This window comes from Callithrix jacchus, chromosome 13, assembly GCF_049354715.1.
Source record: "Callithrix jacchus isolate 240 chromosome 13, calJac240_pri, whole genome shotgun sequence".
In the NCBI taxonomy this organism is placed as follows: domain Eukaryota; kingdom Metazoa; phylum Chordata; class Mammalia; order Primates; family Cebidae; genus Callithrix; species Callithrix jacchus.
In genome coordinates, this window is record NC_133514.1 from 60,851,032 (window position 1) to 60,872,189 (window position 21,158).

At 37.2% G+C, this 21,158-nt stretch overlaps 1 protein-coding gene across 5 annotated transcripts in view; it reads right to left on the bottom strand.

Annotated features, from left to right (window-relative positions):
- Nucleotides 1-21,158, bottom strand: part of SMCHD1 (structural maintenance of chromosomes flexible hinge domain containing 1) — a 159,365-nt gene that overhangs the window by 2,137 nt on the left and 136,070 nt on the right. For 2 of the 5 annotated variants that reach the window (XM_035270680.3, XM_035270679.3), the window contains exons 43-47: nucleotides 20,148-20,257; nucleotides 19,820-19,890; nucleotides 13,971-14,142; nucleotides 4,762-4,920; nucleotides 4,333-4,447 (exon numbers count right to left, since the gene is read on the bottom strand). In XM_035270680.3, the coding sequence (XP_035126571.2) occupies nucleotides 4,333-4,447; nucleotides 4,762-4,920; nucleotides 13,971-14,142; nucleotides 19,820-19,890; nucleotides 20,148-20,257 (627 nt within the window). Of the gene's footprint in view, nucleotides 1-3,957; nucleotides 4,075-4,332; nucleotides 4,448-4,761; nucleotides 4,921-13,970; nucleotides 14,143-19,819; nucleotides 19,891-20,147; nucleotides 20,258-21,158 lie in introns of all 5 variants that reach the window. The other 3 variants (XR_013525776.1, XR_013525775.1, XR_008476015.2) reach the window with 2 other exon arrangements.

Sequence of the window (21,158 nt, forward strand, 5' to 3'; positions counted from 1 at the left end):
CAGGATGCAAAGGGGAGAAAGTCATAGTCCAGAATACACCAAATTTTCAACCTAAACTTCAAATACTGCCATCACAAAGCTAAACAAATGATAACTGTGTGTCTGTGTATCTCCTCATGTGCCAAAAGCTGTACTGAAAATATGGTTCTTTGGCTTTCTAAAAACACTGACATTCTTTCTCCCTTTCCTTGATATGATACAGTATCAATATGAAGTATCTTAGTGAGTATGTCAGTCACTGTTGCTGGGTGTTCAATGCCTTTCATTCATCCCTGGGAAATTCTCTTCCACATGATAGCTTTTCCTTCTCCATTTTCTTCTTTCTGGATTCCTAATAGTCTGAATTGGTTCTCTATGTCTTCTATCTTTGTTTGTATTTGGGAATTTTTCTTTTTTGACTTTAGTCCTCCTATTCAACTTTTTATTTCAGCAATAATATTTATAATCTGTTTATTCATTCTTGTCCTGGCTCCCTTCTGCTATGTAATAATTTTAATTTTATAAAAGAGGTCTAGTATCTTTAATAAATTGTCCTCCAGGTTGATATTGGCACTTATCTTGAATTTTGTCTCTCATGTTGCTGGCTACCCTCAGATGTGTGATGATCCCTGGTTTACAATTACATTTAAGAAAGAGGATGATGTTGCTAGCTGGAATTTCTTCTACTTTTATAAAAATATAACTGGTTTACCATCAAGTCTCTTTTGAGTGGAAACTATAACTGGGATAGGGCAAAGCAAGGTCATGGGTCCAGAGGTTTGGCTTTAAACATGTGGCTGTTGGGCCAAGTGTGGTGACTCAAGCCTGTAATCCCTGTACCTTGGGAGGCCAAGGCAGGAGAGTAGGTTAAGCCCAGGAGTTTGAGACCAGCCTGGGCAGCAAAGCAAGACCCCATCTCTATAAAATAAATAAATATGTAAAACTTGTTGAATTAAAAAAATACATAAATGTGCAGTTGCAAAGCCAATTATCAGTCTTTTGGTTCCCAGAGGCCAGCATTAGGCCCTTAGGGGACCAGCAACTACCAAAAGCCAATATACCAACATTTAATTCATTTCCATTGTTATCTAAATTTCTAGTGGCATCTCTTTATGCCTGATGGCAAGGAAACAAAGCTTTCGAAGTTTGGTTTGAAATACATTCTAGGCTGTGGCTTCCTTTCTTTTTCCATTCTGTTCTGTCCTTTTTATTTGCCACTCTCCCTGTTTGGAGCTGGACTTCTCACTCTTTTGTTCTTACTGATTCTGAGTCCAAAGTGTTTCTGGGACTAAATCAGGCATAATCTGTCTCCTATTATTTATAAACTATTTCCCAAACCCTTCTCCTCTAGTATATTCTAGCCTTGTTTCTATCCTGTTATCCCCAGAAAACCTCAATTAAATGTGAATGCAAAATAAAGACATTTTTGGACATGGAAGGGCTCCAAGTTTTCTTCCTATACATTTTTTCTAAGGAATTTATAAGACAGAGAAAGACAGAGAATCCAATTAACAGTGGATACGATCTAAGAGAGTAGCTAAGGAAGACCCAGGATGGCAGCCTGCACAATTACCAGTCACTGGAACAGGAGGAAGAAGGTGTGATTAAGATACATAGGGAAAGGAAAAAAAAAAAGATGCTTCTAGAGAATTTAAAATTATATATGTGGCTCACATATAGTACAACATCGTAAATCTATACTATATATATGTGTGTATGTGTGTGTGTGTGTGTGTGTGTGTATATATATGAGAGACTGATGATCATTATATCACCAACAATATTATAAATGAAAAAATAAAGTTTAACCCATACTCTCTCTAACTTGCTATAAAATTTTAAATAACAAGATTCAAATCAATGTCTATAGTAGTGTTGTAGTAACCAGATGGTCTATGGCAAATTCAGTGCTGAGACTGTGGCACAAGAATGTGTCCCTTACATCTCAGCCTAGAACTGTGCCTGCAGAATTTCCTTAGTGGGAAGTGGGTTCTGGTCTCTTAAACACTGGAAAAATAATCCCACTGATCGTAAAATACTTCATTAAAATATTATGGCAAACCTACATAAAAGCAGAGGGAATACAGTGAATTTCTTATTTGAAGCTTCAGTAATTAGAACATGCTGCCAAGTCTTGTTTCGATATCCTCTGTCACTTTATTTTCCTGGAGTATTTTAGAGTATATCCCAGACACCACATTATTTAACCAATAGAATAACTTTCTCCAAAGAAGAACTTCTACAAAGAAGAATTTTCTGTAACTATTTGGTAACCTGAAAGATAGTTCATACAAGGAAGACAGAACATGTGTCTTTTCTATATGAATATATAAATTTTCAGTTACAAGCTGGTACCCTAGCAACCAGCAACAATGACCAATGTGGGCTTTTTACATCATTCTGAACTTGCGATCTCTAAAAATTATATGTTTAAATCCACTGCAAAGAGTCTTTCTGATGTTAAATTGCCCCAACACACTCTGAATGATCAGCTTAACAGTCTGTATAAATCTCATGCCCATGAACACATCATTCACATGCCTACATGTGTGATACTCAAAAGGTATCAATGAACTTAAAATAGAATTTTTTTGCAACATGATGAGGGAGGAGTTTCATAATCTGGACTCTGCCTCTATGTCCAACCACAGCTTGGCCCTCTCCTCTTGCATACCATGCCTTATCCACTAGCATCTTTTCAGTTCTTCAAACATGCCACACCTGTTATTTTCTTAGAGCATCATGCTTCCTTCCCAACCCCTAACTGAAACCAATCTCTATATGGCTGGTTTCTTACCATCCTTCAGTTCTGTTTCAATGCACCTCTCCTGACAACTGATACTGTTTCTCCATTATTTTCTACACTTCATCATTTTTTCATTCATTCTTTTCTCCCCCCAACCTTTTTTTTTTTTTGAGATGGAGTTTTGCTCTTGTTGCCCAGGCTAGAGTTCAATGGCATGATCTCTGCTCACTGCAACCTCCACTTCCTGGGTTTAAGAGATTCTCCTGCTTCAGCCTCCCAAGTAGCTGGGATTACAGGTGTATACCACCATGCCTGGCTAATTTTTGTATTTTTATTAGAGATGGGGTTTCACCTCATGTTAGCTAGGCTGGTCTTGAACTCCTGACCTCAGGTGATCCACCCACCTCGGCCTCCAAAAGTGCTGGGATTATAGGTGTGAGCCACTGCACCTGGCTTTTTCATTCCTTATAATTATCAAAAAGTTTGTTTACTTTTTAAATTGTCCCTCTACTGCCCAGAATTGCAGAATTCCAATGGAGAACCATGTCAGTTTTATTCACGAACCAGCAACATACAGCACAGAGTGAGATTTCAAATCTTAACTGAATAAATGTAGAATATGCAGATGGACAGGGCACAGAATACCAACTCCAAACACCATAGTTTCAAGGGAACTCCTCTAAGGTTGATTTAATATGAGAAACGTATTCAGGTACAATCTATAATTAAACCTTTTGAAATAATATAAAGGAGATATCAGTATCATGATATCCTTCTGTGGGATGACTTTACTAATATTTAATTTAAAAGGGACAGTTTTCTTACTATGGAGTCAGGGTGCAAATGGCTGTGTTGGTTTTTTGGTCATCTAAATGGCATCTGATTCTACAAACCAAGAATTAGAAGCAATTTAAAAATAAGTAATTTACAAATGTTTTTGCATATTCTTTAATTATCAAGTTACTGATCCTGTGAAAGAGAATGCAGTGAGCCAAACAACAGAAAAGCAATTTGACTCTTTACAATGACTTTTAACATAACGTAAAAATAAACGATGAACATTTCTAAAGAATTAGCAAAACTTATTTAGAAGACTGGGTATTCTAAGAGAATATAATGCTTAAGTTTTATCTTCATAATCATCACTTAATTTTTTTTTTAATTTAAAATACTAATTCTGGCTCAAGGAAAGAATTAGACATGAACTCATTCTGTTTTTAAAGTATGATGACCTGGTCAGGAGCAGTGCCTCATGCCTGTCATCACAGCACTTTGGGAGGCCAAGGCAGGCAGATTCCTTGAGGGCAGGAGTTTGAGACTAGCCTGGCCAACACAGTGAAACACCATCTCTACAAAAAAATACAAAAAGTTAGCCAAGCATGGTGGTGTACGCCTGTAATGCCAACTACTTGGGAGGATGAGATATGAGAATCCCTTGAGCCTGGGAGGTGGAGGTTGCAGTGAGCCATGACTGCACCACTGCACTCCAGCCTGGGCAACAGGGCAAGACGTCATCTCAAAAACAAAACAAAACAAAAAAGGTATGATGAGACCCAAGAACATTGGTAAACTACCCAAGCATAGTTTTCAAGTCATAACAGACTCACCTATTTTGTCTTGTAACTTCTCGTCTCATTCTTTTAGGAGGAATTGGACAATCTGTCATCTCAACCTTTGGTGACTGACGCAATGAGTCATTACACTTACGTATGGGAGTCATACCTGTGAAGATGGAAAATGTAGAAAGTTGCTTTACAAGAAAAACAATGGAATTATTTGAGGAGAGAAATGCAAACATGAATATGTCATAATTGATAGAAAAAGAATTAAGAAAGAATACTGAGAATGCCTCTTTTTACTTCTGGTAAAAGACTAGTTTATAACCATTTATCAGATAGGACTTAGAGGTTAAGAGTTTCTGTTGATTTAAGTTCTGAATCGTTTGCATTCTTTTTTCTTATAGTTGGATTCTGTCTCATCATAAATATTTATCTTCATATAAAGAAAGCAGAAGTTAACAAAGAGTAAAGACTTACCTAGTTTTTCCTCTATTAATTTGAGATTTTTCTCATGTTCATCAAGTTCCTGCTTTTTCTTCTTCATATCTGGAGTGTGAAGGTACTCTAACTGACTGTTAAAATCCTTATTCACACTGTCTAGTTTGCACACAGCAGAACGATACTGCTGAAGAAGATCTGTAAAGAAACCAAAGACATTTGATTAAATTACTGCTATCACACCAAACCCATGTTTTAGGGGAAAAAATTAGTAACTGGGACTTGTGTTATGGTATCATATGGGAACTACTTTTAAAGCCATAAAACATTCAATATAAACAAATGAAATTTAAAAAGCATAGTTAAGATTCCAGCACAAAATGGCTAAATTTAATTTTCTCTGTTTAAGTTTATTTCTGTGTCAGGGAAGAATTCTCTATATAAAAGTGCTCTGTTTCGTTGGCTCACTCTCTCAAGCCAATGTTTATATCTTGTCCGATATTCAATATTCAGTCTAATTCCATGTGGACAAATTTGGCAGGGGGAAGGCAAATACATCAAATATTGTATTGTTAGAAAATCACTGATAAGTTCCAAATGAAAACTGATAAGTATCAAGGGGTTTCTAATAAAAACATTTCTAAGTGTAACTGACAGTGAGCATGCTGTGGTTCAAACTTGGCTGCAATGCAACTCATTAATTGTTCTTATTCTTTGTATGGTAGAAAGAGAAAATCATTGCTTCCAAAAGGCATGGCTATGTTTAAACACAGGATTTTTCAAAAACACACTCAGAAAAATACTTCACTTTCAAAAAACTTAACTTTCCTTAAATTACTTTGTTTAAAAATGTATTACATTGTTTAAATTAATGACCTGGGAAAAGTATAGAATAGTATACAGAAAAGGACTATAAAACAACATTGTTAGAATAATCCAACTTATTTTAAACTATATATACTCATATGTATAGACAAAAGGCTAAAAGAGGATACAGTAAATTATTAACGATGTTTAATCTCTGGGTTTGGGAATAATGAGTTTTGTTTTTTTTTTTAATTCATGGTGCTTGCCTGTATGTTCCAATTTTTCCCACAATAATCCTGTGTTCTTTTTGCCATAAAAATAAATTTTGAAATTCCAAAAATAGTATTACATTATTCAGGTTTGAGATTATTGCCTGCCTGCATGATTTATTAGACACTAAGTATTAAATAGTGACTATACTCCAGGCTAGGGGTTAGTAAACTACCACTCATGGGCCAAGGATGGTTTATTCAGTTTTCTGTTTTTGTTTTTTGAGACAGAGTCTCACTCTGCCGCCCAGGATGGAGTGCACTGACACAATCACTGCTCACTGCAGCCTCAACTTCTCGGGATCAGGTGATTCTGCCACCTTAGCTTCATGAGTAGCCTGGACTACAGGCACAAGCCACCTTGCCTATCTAACTTTTGTAGAGATGGGGTTTCACTATGCTGTTCAATCTTTGGGAGGCCAAAGGAGGTGGACTGCTTGAGCCCAAACTGGTCTCAAACTCCTGGGCTCAAGCGATCTCACCACCTCGGGCTCCCAAAGTGCTGGGATTACAGGAGTGAGCCAGTGCGCCTGGCCTATCCAGTTTAAAATGGTTACATTTTAAACAGCTATATAAATATCTTTATAATATCCTTGATTTTGCCAGTTGGCTTGCAAAACCTAAAACATTTAGCATCTGGATAAGGCTCTAGTCACACACCAAGACGATCACTATCTAGGGGAATGGACACATAAACACTCAAACACTTAACAAACATACATAAACAGTTTATATATAAAACTGTGGAAGAAATTAATTCTATACTTTAAGGGTCAAGAGTAGAATTTTTTTTTTTAATCCACCCAATTTTCTAGAAATCTACATGTATTGAGTGACAAAATTACACATACACATCTGTGTGTGCTTGTGAATATATTCATATTTAAATACAAATTCTATATGTGAAACCAAGTGACAACAAGACCCTTATGTTCCTTATGCTATATAATTTATTGGGAACTTTATTCTGGTCTGACGGCACTTCTAGTTCCACATTAAAGCAATGTAATGAGTTACAATATTACTTACAGTATAATGTTTATTTTGTATGTACATGAGTTATAATATTAAGAAAGACAGGTTATTTCAACATGTTCCAGAGAATGACTATGCGAAGCTACTAGAAACAACACAAAAGGATTGAAAGTAGATCTGAAAGGCTGTTATTAGGTAAGTGTGTAAGGGCTGCCCAAACAAGGGTTAACAGAAGGCTGAAGCAACTTTCTGACCACTGAAGGATTTATGCAGTTTAGAGGCATAAGTAGACTTTCCTAAATAATATTTAGTGCTCTACAAACTTTGTGCTCCATATAATTCTAAGAAACCTACTGGCAAAAAAAAAAAAACAACAACTGATAAACACTTATGACTGGGAAAAACTATGAGAAAAAATACCCTAGAACCTCTTGCTTCAAATAACCCACCCAGGAAGAAGATAGAGGCAAGCTGTGACAGGGTGGGTAGAAATGAAACAAGACTGGCAATGTTTTAATAATCAAAGTTCCTTCCTGGGTTCCCCCTTTCTATTTTACTTAGTCTGGAAAGTCTCCATGCAGTAAGCTGGGGCAACCACAGGGCTACTTCAGTTGATTCCTATTTCTCAGGAATCACCATTCTTCATTGGTTAATATCCAAAGTCCTGAAAACTATTCTTTCACATATTTTGCTCAATGCTTTTTTTTGGTTTGTGTTTTTGAGACAGAGCCTCACTCTGCCACCCAGGCTGGAATGCAATGGCACAATCACCGCTCACAGCAACCTCAGCCTCCCAAAGAAGTGGGACTACAGGAGCAAGCCACCAGGCCCAACTCTTTTACTTTTTTTGTAGATATGAGGTGTCACTATATTGCCCAGGCTGGTCTCAAGTGATCTGCCCACCTTGGCCTCCCAAAGTGCTGGGATTACAGGCGTGAGCCACTGTGCTCTGGACCTCAGTGCTTTTTTTTCCTTTTGTTTGTTTTCATGTAAGTTATTCCATCTTAGTGAGAAGCAGAAGTCTCTGTTCTTAGGTATTCATGCATGTTTATTTTTGTTTGTATTTAGGATCAACATGTTTAGCTGCAGAAACATCTTTTAAAACTTATTTTTGTTGTTCTTGTATATGACCTTTTTCTTTCCCATTATATCTTCTAACTACCTACTGTAAGATTATATGAAGGCTATTTTTGTATGCTAATTATATAACTTTCTCCCTTAATAAGTTATTTTAATTTTTATCCTTGAATACCTTGGGTTTTATAGGTATACTGTTATACAATCTATAAATAGTTGCAATTTTACTTCATTTCCAATTCTCATTACTTCTTCATTTTCAAAATTGATATACGACAGATGTACACATTTTCAGGGCACATGTGATATTCTGATACATTTATATAATGTGTCAAGATAAATAAGGATAATTGGGATATCCCTCATCTTAATATTTATTCTGCATGCTAGGGACATTTGAATTATTTTCTTCTATCATACTGTGCTATTTTGTCTTTTGAGATGGAATCTCACTATGTCACCCAGGCTGGAGTGCAGTGGCACGATCTTGGCTTACTGCAACCTCTGCCTCCTAGGTTCAAGTGATTCTCCTGTCTCAGCCTCCCAAGTAACTGGGAACTCCTGACCTCAGGTGATCTACCCACCTTGGCCTCCCAGAGTGCTGGGATTATAGGCATGAACCACCATACCTGGCCTGTACTGTGTTTTGTCCTAAACATATCAGCCTATGATAAAGTTTAATTGATAAATTAGGTACAGTAGAGATTAACCACAATAAAAATATACTGTAATAACGCTATATGAACATGGTCTTTCCCTCTCAAAAGTATCTTGTACTGCACTCACCTATTCTTGGACTGTCGTTGACTTCCAAATTTTGGTAATTAAATTTGTAGAAAGCAAAATTGCAGGGAAGAGGGGACTACTGCAAGTACTTACTGATTATGGTAAGATGCTTCTCTTCTTTTGAGTTTATTATTAACAACTCCTCTCTTCTGTCTACATCCTGGCTTCTACAGTGTCCTCAGTTATTGTCTTTGCATTTTAAAAATATTTCTATTTCCAAGATCTCTAGAGAAAACTTGAAACAATACAGATGCTCCTCAACTTATGATGAAGTTATATCCCAATAAACCTATCACAACTTGAAAATATCGTAAAAGTTGAGAGTGTGGTTCCAACTTATGATATTCTCAACTTATTAAGAACTTATCCAGACACAGCCCCATTGTGAGTTAGGAAGTGTACTGAATATGTATTGGTTTAACACCACTGTAAAGTTAAACCTAAGTTGAAACATCCTAAGTCTGTATAGGAAAGAAACGGTGGGGAAAAAAAAACAGTGGGTCTACCATCTCACTTTTTTCTTTTCAGTCCACAGGTTTACAGGTTTAATTTTTAACGTGTAACATTTGTATTTTTAATCACCTTCTACTTAACTTTGACATAGAAATTCTCCAGATTATAAATTCAATTAAAGGATTTAAGATTTCTGTGTTTTACTTGAAAAACAAGGCTGTGGTCAGACATAGTGGCTCACGCCTGTAATCCCCAGCACTTTGGGAGGCCAAGGCAGGCAGACTGCTTGAGCCCAGGAGTTTGAGACCAGTCTGGGAAACGGTGAAACCCCATGTCTATGAAAAACAAAAAACAAAAACAAAAAAATTAGCCAGTGTGGTGGTGCAAGCCTGTAGTTCCAGCTACTCAAAAGACTAAGGTGGGAGGATTACCTGAGCCTAGGAAGTTGGAAGGCTATGGTGAGCCATGATCGTGCCACTGCATTCTAACCTGGGCAACAAAGTGAGACCCTTTCTCAAAACAAAAACAAAAAAACAAACAAAAAGAAAAAAACGCTGTGATATTCATCTTAGTAAAACAATGCCTTATCTATATTTAGGATTGTTTGTTTAGGCACATTTCCTAGATCAATTACGTATTAAAAGAATATGAATTTGGCTGGGTGTGGTGACTCACATTGTAATCCCAGGGGAGGCCAAGGTGGGCAGAAAGCTGAGGTCAGTAATTTGAAACCAGCCCGGCCAACATGGTGAAACCCCATCTTTACAAAAATATAAAAATTAGGTGGGCATGTAGGCGCACACCTGTAATCGCAGCTACTTGGGAGGCTGAAGCACAAGAATCACTTGAACCTGGCAGGTGGAGGTTGCAATTAGCTGAGACTGTGCAACTGCACTCCAGCTGGGGCAACAGAGTGAGGCTCCATCTCAAAAAATAAAAAAAATATAAAATGAAAATAAAATAAAGAACATGAATACTAAAAATAATTAGTAAATTTTTCTGATTATGAAAGTGACACAATGTTCACAGGGGCAGGTCTGGAAAAATATATACAAAGGGATAATGGAGAAAAAAATTATCTCAACTATATAATCCAGAATTAAAGAAAAGTATTTTTCTTTCTACTCTTTCTTCAATGTGGTAACGAGTACACAACACTGTTCTAAACATGGGAAAGTTAACAAACCTTTTTGAGCCTCAACTTCTTCATCTATAAAATGAAGATAACAGTAGTAAATAAGATCATTCATGTGACAACCTTAACAGGGTGTCTGCTGCATAATAATATTTTATAATATGTTAAATGTCCAGTAATTTTTTCTTCTTATGCTCTGATTTGCTCTTATCTCATACCAAATACTATCATGCAAGATGATGTATAGGCAAATTATTTAGAAGACAAATACTTTGCTTATAACTATGCTATTAGTAGACAATTTTTATTGTGATGGGCTTCCTCAAAATTGCTTTTGCTCTGAGAATGATTCCATGATATCCATGGGAACGTCCCCAAAGCTGTTTGCTTTATTTGATCTGTACTAAATCCAGCTGAGCTGGAAGGCGCTGGGCATTTCTCTCTCCCAGTAGTGGTGGGAGTTGGGTTATATTAAAACTGCAGGGTGAAGGTATATGGAACACAAGGCTGTTGACTGTCCCAGAGTCATCTCTGACTTTGTCTTGACTGTTTCCATCTCCTTTAAATCTGTGATATCTTCCAGTTTCCTTCCAATAGATTCCTGTTTGGCTTAAAGTAGTCACAGACGGTTGCTTACAACCAAAAGTACTTTATATAATTAGTAACCTTAAATAGTCCTTTGAGTTCTTACCAATGAATCATTAGTCTATATCTAGGAGTGTACCTTTGAAGACATGACATTTGTGTATTTTTAAGTTCCATACGTAATTCTTTCTGGTACTGGGAACTACCGCCATAAAATGCTTATATACAGAGTTGAGGCCTTTTACGTTGGTTCACTGACCTTGATTTAAATGTTTTCTCTCATTTCTTATCAGTTTCTTTAGATACTTACTCATTGCAGAGACTGTGTATGTGTTCACTGACATCATAAACAGAAGTATGACTCTTCTTCCCACCACCTTTCTCAACTACTCTTTTAAAAACTTCAGGCTAAACTGATAGCCCCAAATGGAAATTACCTGCTATGGTTTGTCCGTCTCCACCAAAGCTCATGTTAAAATGTAATCCACGGTGGTGCTGGGAGGTGAGGCCTAATGCTGAGGTCATGAAGGCAGATCCCTCATGAATAGATTAGTGCCATCCCTTGGGAGTGAATGAATTCTTACTCTGTTCCTAAAAGCTGGTTGTTAAAAAAACATGGCACCTGCCCTCCCCTTTTGCTTCCTTTCTTGAGATGTGATGTTCGCACATGCCAGCTCCTCTTCGTCTACTGTGACTGCAAGCAGCCTGAGGCCCTCACCAGATGCAGATCCCCAATCTTGAACTTTTCAGCCAGAAAAATTGTATGAACAATTATCTTTTTTTCTTTATAAATTACTCAACTTCAGGTATTCCTTTACAGCAACACAAAACAGACTAAGACACTACTCAAATTCCTCAACAGTAGAGTAAATAAATTGTACATTTCATTCACACAATGAAATACTATCCTGCAAGGAAAACGAACTATATGCATAGCGTTGAATGGACAAAAGCAGACACATAAAAAGGTATGCACTGCAGAATTCCATGTATATAAAGTATGAAAATGAGCAAAATTAATCTGTTACTGTAAGTCAAGAAAGTTGTTATCCTTTGAGTATGGAGTGTTGGATGGGGACTGGAGGAGCAAAAAGAAATTTTCTAAAGTACTGGTGTTTTAAAAAAACTTTTTTTATATGGAGTTTCGCTCTTGTCACCCAGGCTGGAGTGCAATGGCACAATCTCGGTTATTGCAACCTGTGCCTCCCAGGCTCAAGCGATGCTCCTACCACAGCTTTGTGAGTAGCTGGCACAAGAGCCACCTGCCACCACACCCAGCTAATTTTTGTATTTTTAGTAGAGATGGGGTTTTACCATGTTGTCAAGGCTAGTCTTGAATTCCTGACCTAAGGTAATCTGCCTGCCTCAGCCTCCCGGAGGGCTGGGATTACAGGCGTGAGCCCCCACGCCCAGCCAGGTGTTCTATTTTTAATACAAGTGCAGTGTTCATATTGTGAGGATCCATCAAGCTGAATGTTCATGAAATGTGCACATTTTTCTATGTGTATTCACTTTAATAAAAGTAAACAGAGTGGCTGGGTGTGGTGGCTCATGCTTGTAATCCCAGCACTTTGGGAGGCCAAGGAAGGGGGAATCACTTGAACCCAGGAGTTCAAACCCCATCTCTACTAAAGATACAAAAATTAGCCAGGTGTGGTAGGACATACCTGTAATCTTAGCAACTCGGGTGGCTGAGGCAGGAGAATTGCCTGAACCTGGGAGATGGAGGTTGCAGTGAGCTGAGATCATGCCACTGCACTCCAGCCTGGGAGACAGAGTGAAACTCTGTCTCAAAAAAGAAAAGAAAAAGGCCAGCAGGCACGGTGGCTCATGCCTGTAATCCCAGCACTTTGGGAGACCGAGGCGGGCAGATCATGAGGTCAGGAGATAGAGACCATCCTGGCCAACATGGTGAAACCGTGTGTCTACTAAAAAAAAAAATTAGCTGGGCATGGTGGTGAGTGTCTGTAATCCCAGCTACTGGGGAGGCTGAGGCAGGAGAATTGCTTGAGCCAGGGAGTCGGAGGTTGCAGTGAGCCAAGATCGTGCCACTATACTCCAGCGTGGTGACAGAACAAAACTGTCTCAAAAGAAAAAAAAAAAAAAAGAAAGAAAAAATAAAAGTAAACAAAACATTACAAATACATGCAATGGAATATATATTATTCAGCCTTACAAAGGAAGGACATTCTAACACTTATTACAACATGGACAGACCTTGAGGACTTTATGCCAAGTGAAATTAGCCAGTCACAAAAGAACAAATACTGTACGACTACACTTATATGAAGTATCTAGAAAAGTCATATTCAGAGAGACAAAAAGTAGTACAATGGCTGCCAGGGAATGGACATGGAGAGTTTATACAAAGTTTCAACTGTGCATACTGAAAACAGTTCTAGACATAGAATGAACAACAATGTGAATGCACTTAATATCAATGACCTTTACTCTTAAAAATAGTTAAGATGGTAAATTTTATGCTATGTGTATTTTGCAATTAAAAGAAAGTTAACGACAACAAACTGCTCTGTATTGGGAAGTAGAGAGTTGAGTGTATTAGAATTAATTACATAAATTAAGAACAAATAGGCTCTAAGGTAATAGATGGTAAGGAGACTTCCTATTAAGTGTATGTACTTCAGAGAATAGATGTGCACAGACAATTATAATATTGGCTGATTAGATGCAAAGGGACACAGAAGGGTCAAAGGGGCAAAAGATCACTTTCTAATAAGCCTTAATTGTTCTAGATAGTTACAAATTTCAAGATAAAATTAAGTATTATGATTAAGTAACAAAATACTGACTTATTCGATCAGGACAAAAATATCTTTTTTTTTTTAAGAGATGGAGTCTCGCTATGTTGCCCAGGCTGACCTCAAATTCCTGGGTTCAAGCGACACTCTTATCTTAGCCTCCCAAGTAGCTGGGAACGCAGGTATGTGACACATATAAGAATGAAAACATAAAGGATAAAGCTACTAGCTACATAACTCTAAACTACCCGATATAAAAAAGCTGAAAGTAGTAGACAAAAACATCTTATTTAAATTTGTTACTGGTTAATTTTTCATGTTAGATTCTTAAAACATAAGCTCTTAAAAAAAAAAAAGTAAAATCAAATTAGAAATTGCTATTTAAGTACTTATTTAACATACCTATTTGTTCCCCTAAGATCAGGCACTGTTTTGGTACTGGAGCTCCAAATACCATTCCCCGAAGTTTATCCATTGGAGGAGCTTTATTCTGAAGGCCCCCAAACTTTCCATTACTTCGAATTCGATCTCCATCTCTGGTCAACAGTGTAGGACAGTGTGTAATTTTAACAACCTATTGTAAATAAGTGAATATTAAGTAGTGAGCAACTTATTTCAACTGCTCCAAAAAAGGAGAAATCATTTTAGGTTTCTGAGATTAGAAATGACAGGATCATGGCAGTATTTTCACAAAATTAGTAACTAGTGACGTGTAAGATAAACTGGAGGGAAAAAAATCCAGAGGCAGAGAGATGAATTAGACAACTTCTCAAACGTCAGCCTAAACTATCAGAGGGACAACACAAGTGAAAAAAGTGAATGATGGCTGGATTGGTAAGTAGAAGGAAGAGGACAGGCCAGAGAGTTCTGTGCTTTAGAACCCACAGCAGTTAAGCATCAAGGTAGCATCACACACCCAGTTTCCTCTGTTAGATGTTAAGTTTTTTAGATGACCAAAGGATAACAAAAGGAGAATATTACATTGCAGAAATTCAGACTAGAAAGCATTAGACTGACTCTTCTGAAGATAACACTATGGTTTTAGTTATGGGAAGATAAAGAGGTGATAATTTGAGGGTTAGGGGAACTAAAATCATGTAGAAAAGCTAAAGTCATGGAAGGAAAAAGATGAAGAGTTAATTAAGAATGAAATTCTTCAGAGAAGTCAGAATAAAAGAAAAACACTGGATTTAGTATGTCGTGACCTAGAAGAATGTTCTTGCAAAAAAGGTGCAGGAAATATTTAAAAATAAAAGTTAAACTTCACTGGTAATCAGAGATGTGGAATTCAGATAATTTAACTATTCAGTATGTTAAAATACACACACACACACACACACACACACCTCCCTTTGGGTGTGCCCTGAGACAGCCCTTCTCAAGGGAAATGTGACAAGTATTGAAAAGTTTAACGTTCTGTATGATTCAGCAATTCTACTTCTAAGACTCTCATCAGGAAAAAATAATCACAGATGTGAACAATGTACAGGGAAATATTGTTTTAATAATGAAGAGTAAACTTACATGTTTCAACAAGTTACACAAGTAAATTATGGCAGGCCCATATAATGAAATAAAATACACATACATACATTAATGACTGAAGAAGAACACTGTAATTTAACAAGCACAAAAATGTAGTCCAATCTGATACTGGGGCTAAATAGTCTCTGAATTATATAAATACAAGATGAAATAAATGTAAAAAGATGATTTGAAGAAATCCTGTGGTGAATTCTTTGGTAAAGTCAGTATTTACAAATTCAAAAATTATTTGTTTTTATAAGCACAACTTAATCTCTTAGTTTTGGTTTGGGTTTATGTGTTTCTAGTGGTGAACAACCACCACCAAAAATACAAACTGGTTTCATGTGCTAATCATTTATCAAGATTCCGGCAATTTTTCGAAGGATTTTATATATAAGTATGTATGTGTGTGTGTGTGTGTGTGTGTGTGTATATATATATATTTTTGTTGTTGTTGTTGTTGTTGTTGTTGTTTTGAGTTGTGGTCTTGCTATGCTGCCCAGCCTGGAATGCAGTGGCATGATCATGGCTCGCTGCAGCCTCTGACTTCTGGGCTCAAACAATGATCCCAACTCAGCCTCTTGAGTAGCTGGGGCTACAAGTGTAGGCCACCATGCTTGGTTACTTTTTTTTTTTTTAAACATTGTAGAGTTGGGGGGGGGGTCTCATTATGTTGCCTAGGCTGGTCTTGAACTCTTGGCTTCAAGCGATACTCCTGCCTTGGCCTCTCAAAGTGCTGGGATTACAGGCATAAGCCATCATGCTCAGCCTAATATGATCTTAAATAAGTACACTAAAATGTATAGATTTTTTTATTTTCTTGTTAACAGACAATATAAGGGAAGAGAATTATGGTAGAAGGACAGACAATTTGACTCCCCTTTTATAATTCTGGAAATATTACTTTCACAGTTTCTCAATTCTCCCTCAACCTCATGATTCTACCTAAGGACAAAGAAAGTCATGATAGTGTTTGGAAATTCTGGAATGAACAACAATATTACAACTCTGACACTCAACAATGTGACTAAGAAATGTCATTAAGAGCCTTTTCTCAGAAGAGCTTTAAAATAGTATTTAATTGGCAAAGTTACATAAGACTTCATTTAGAAATCTGCAAGCAAGGAAATCAGTTTGTGCTGTTATCGATTATGAAGAACAAATACTATTCTACCCTCCCCATCTCTTCAACTTCTTTGTCTTAACATTCCGTTTTTTCTTTCTCTCTGAGTTACAGTCTGAATATTTTTTTCTGACCCTTCTTTTAATTCACAAATTCTTTCTTAAGATGCTAAACCTGCTCAGTATTTAATTTCTATTATAGCTTGTGATTTTTAGAAGTGTTACTTAATTTTTTTCAAGTTGACTTGTTCTTTTTTCATTTTCAACACTTTCATTTTTTGAACTATATTATTAATCAAATATTAATTAACGATTTAAAAATATTTGCTCTCATTTTCAATGTGGAAATCATTTCCATTCTAAAATAATGGTGAAATTCCTCCAGAAAATATTTGTGTTTGCTTCATTCAGATATCTAAGGACACTACTAGTCTGGCACATGAAATCCTCAAGTTCTGCACTTGAGGGTTTTCAGAACATCCAAGTAATATGGATGCCTGTTGGAAACAGATATTAGAGCCAATCTGTTTACACTGATTACTTCTCTAGAAAAATGTTCAACTTTTTAACATTTCTACTTAGTGCCAAGGTTCAAGAAAGAGAATTTTCTGGTAGTTCCCTGAAGCAGCTGGAGTTGAGATGAAGGTGACAGATGTACGTGTTTGTTCACCCTTATGCTAAGGTTCCCCCCATGGAGGGGGTATCCCCAGTTATCAGATTCCCCATGGCCCCTTGAGGGAGTGAAAAATCAATGCTTAAGTTCAATTAGTTTGGCAAATGTTCTCACTGCAAAACCCCAGCATTAGTGTTCTGTTTATCTCTCTGGTTCCCATATCCACTTAGAATCCTCACTTTCTTAGCAGTTCATTAAGATATATATCTGAAATAGCATTTTAGCTAATCTCACCTGGAGTTTCCAATGGCTTTTTAGTGTGCCTAGTTCATCACTATATAACCCTTAGTGCACTGTGCCTAGTGATGTGCTGTAGCCAGTTTGTCCTGGGTCACAGAAGTCAAGTCTCCTGAACACCACATTCATATAGGCATGAAGGACTTCATATAGACGGCTGGAAATGATCCATGATACAAGCACTTACACCACAGAAACTGGCAAAAGCTACAATCAGGGACTTCACATGCCTCCTCAGAGAGCTAGTTCAACACGTAACGGCACACCCCTGTGTCGTTGTAGATCATCCTAGATGAACCCTATGGTCCCTGTAATTCTAGAATACACTATTTACATAGTAAGTATCCAGGTATCTGGTTGAACTACAGTCTTCCAGTTAACATCCTATTCGTTAGTTCTATCCTCACTAGTAAGCTTCTCACCTCCCCCAAACTAATTCCATGCTATTGTAACATTTAATGAGTATCTTTCTATTTCATAATTCAGGATATATAAGAATGCTAATCATAACCAGAATATAGTAGCTCTCCCACCCACAGCCAGTTTCTGGTACAGTATATTATACTTATTATTAGGTTTAAAAGGAAACATTCATGAAGATGCCAAATACCATTTTCCAATCAGATATATAATGCTCAATAATCCCAGTAATTTAGGTTTTCTAAACTAAGATGCATTTATTATTGCTTTATTTCCCCCCGACCACGAGATGGGAGTCTCGCTCTGTTGCCTAGGCTGGAGTGCAGTGGCATGATCTCTGCTCACTGTAACCTCCACCTCCTGAGCTCAGGTGATTCTCCTGCATCAGCCTCCCAAGTGCCTGGGATTACAGGTGCCTCCCACCATGCCTGGCTAATTTTTGTATTTTTAGTAAGATGAGGTTTCACCATGTTGGCCAGGCTGGTCTCAAACTCCTGACTTCAAACTGTTGGCATTACAAGTGTGAGCCACTGTACTCGCCCCTATTATTGTTTCTTAACTAGGCCCAAAGAAAAATTACTCAGACCAGTTTAGGACTCAGACCAGTTAGGTCTAGCTCTGCCATGTGACTTGGGACAAAAACCCTACCTCCCTTTTAAAAACTTTTATTTTTTTAGAGACAAGGTCTCATTATATGCCTAGGCTGGAGTGCAATGGCTACTCAGAGGCATGATCAGAGCACACGACAGCCTAAAGCCTTGAACTCTTGAGTTCAAGAAAACCTTCCTCAGCTTCCCAAGTAGCTGGAACTACAGGCATGCATCACATGTCCGGCTCTCCATTATTTGTTATCAGCTTACGGTTTCTCTCTATTCTCCCTGGTTGTAGATCATCCTAGATGAACCCTATGGTCCCTGTAATTCTAGAATACACTATTTACACATACTGGCTTAGATCGAATCCAGGGTACTGTCTGTAAAATGTGGCCTTAGAGTCAAAATCAAGTCAAGGATGTTCCTTTGTTAAGACTTCTGAAAGATTTAAACTACTGCCCTCCTGGATCCTCTTAGCTAGACAAAAGAGGTTTTAAAACCCTAAATGGCATTAGCCTACGCTACCTCACCCTTATGGGTGAGAATAATAACCCTAGCAGACATCCCCGACAGAACCTCTGGCCAATACCAGCTGATTTGCCAGGTGACAATAGGTACCTATTGCCAGCTATATAAGGCAGGCATTTTAGTCCTGCCATCATCCCAGTTCAACTAGCAAACATCACTTGGAGAAACATACAAAGTTAAGAGGGCTAATATGTCATTGTTGTTGAACCTTACTATTTAGAGTGTTATAGAGCAGCAGTAAATAACTGAAATATTTATATTGCCAAACTCCCCTCCAAAGGTGCTGTGGGCTAAACTGTGCTCCCTCAAAATCTTTCATTTTATTTTATTTTTTTATAAGACCAGTAAAATAGACTAGTGAGAAGGAGAGGAATGTATAAAACAAAGAGTTAGATCCGTAATTGACTGTGAATAATCAATTGAGATAACTCATTACCTTTGGACCAGCCCCCTGACAAATCCATGTTAAAGTCCTAACCCCTAGTCCCTCAGAATGTGACATTATTTAGAGATAGGGCCTTTACTGAGTAATCAAGTTATTATGAGGTCATTGCGGTGAGCCCAAATCCAATATGACTGGTATCCTTACAACAAAGGGGAAATTTGAACACAGTTACACACAGATGTAAAGAGACAGGGGAAAGACAGCCATCTACAAGGCAGGGAGAGGCCTGGAACAGATCCTTCAATCATAGTCTTTAGAAGAAACCAATCCTACTGAAATTGTGAATTTGGATCTCCAGTGTCCAGAACTGTGGGACAATACATTTCTATTATTTAAGCCACCCAGTCTGTTGTGGGACAATAATATTTCTATTATTTATACCAGGTAATAGCTGCCCTAGCAAACTAATACAAAGTGATGTAGCAAATTACATTTTACACCCAAACTATCTGACAGTACTTATTTCCAATACTAACACACACTGTTTTGAGTCTTAGATAATTTCATAGCCCCCAAACACATCTATTAAAATTTGCATCCTGGCCCATTCATTCCTACATTTTGCCTACTTTTATGCTGCTTATCAATTTGTAGAATTTAAATTGGTTATGAAAAGGCTACTTAGACATTGGTATATGTATCATCAAATGACATGATACACATTAAAATTGAGGCCTACAAATTTAAAAAGAAATCAAATACATACCTCTTTTCTATAATGATTGGCTGCATCCAGATTATCCAAAATAATGGTGTCTCCTAACAGCATACCAAATACTAAAAAAGTCAACAAATGAATTTTGAAAATTATGGTATTTTCTTTGGTCATATTAAAATATAATGCATATTGCAAATCTTTTGTTGAAAGAATGCTACTATTGTTATAATTTTATTTGACTGTCCCCTGAAAAATACTGATAAATCTATGACTTATAAGCAAAATAAGAATATAACTTTTCATTATCAGTAATTTATAGATTTTTATCACAAATTTAACATCTGTACAAAAGTAAAGCCACCATAATGTCTTTTACCTGTTTCACAATGTTCTATATTATCTGGAAATGTTAACAAGTCTCTAGCAAAGACTGGATCTCCAATGGGTTTAAAATACAATTTTCCATTTCGGAAATGAGGTAGAGATCTAAATAAAAAGAAATTTTAAAAAATTATTAAAACACATGACTTTTTAATTTTAAAAAAGACAATGTGGAAAACATGAATATACTGCACATCATTTTGATCTATAATCGACTTCCAATCCACCACAAGTAACACTTCTAAATGATCAGCTATTATGCCCTTAGAAATGCAAACAGTATTTACCACATAAAAAATTACTTGGTGTTATCTGTACTACTACCCTCTATTAGTTCGTATTAACGATATAATAATAGTTTCCCATTTGACGAGGAAAGAAAAAAAGGTAGCCTCTAAAACTGGCTCCAAATGAGAGTACCAATGATATAACTGTTTATGTGAAGAGTGGTCATAGAATGAGTAGGGGAAGGGGCAAGGCCTAAGACTGAGACACATATGAGGGAGGCAGCTCTATGTCCCCTGGCTCCCTGTCCTTCTCATACAATAGGAAGAGCAATAGAAGCCAGCAGATGGTAACAACAGAATTTCTGAGACCGCAGTTGATTGGAGTGTCAGGGACCTTCCCTTCAACATAGGCAGGGAGGAGCTCTAGTTAACTCAATCCCAGTAAGAGGGAGAATACCAGAAACAGAGAGGATAACTAGTTTCTAGAACAAACATTAGCTCTAAATGTCAAATCTATAGTTTCCCTAAATCAAGGATTTTTAACTTAGTCTCCAGGAATTATAGAGATAAAGAAGCCCTCTTGGAGAAAAAATTCTACTCACAAAAAGTATTAGGGTTTGGAGGTATGTGCCTCTAGTCCCAGTTATTTGGGAGGCTGAGGCAGGAGGATCACTTGAGCCCATGAGTTTCAGGCTAGAGTGAGCTATGACTGTGCCTGTGTGTAGCCACTGCACTCCAGCATAGGCAAGAGTGAAACCCTTTCTTTAAAAAAAAAAAAA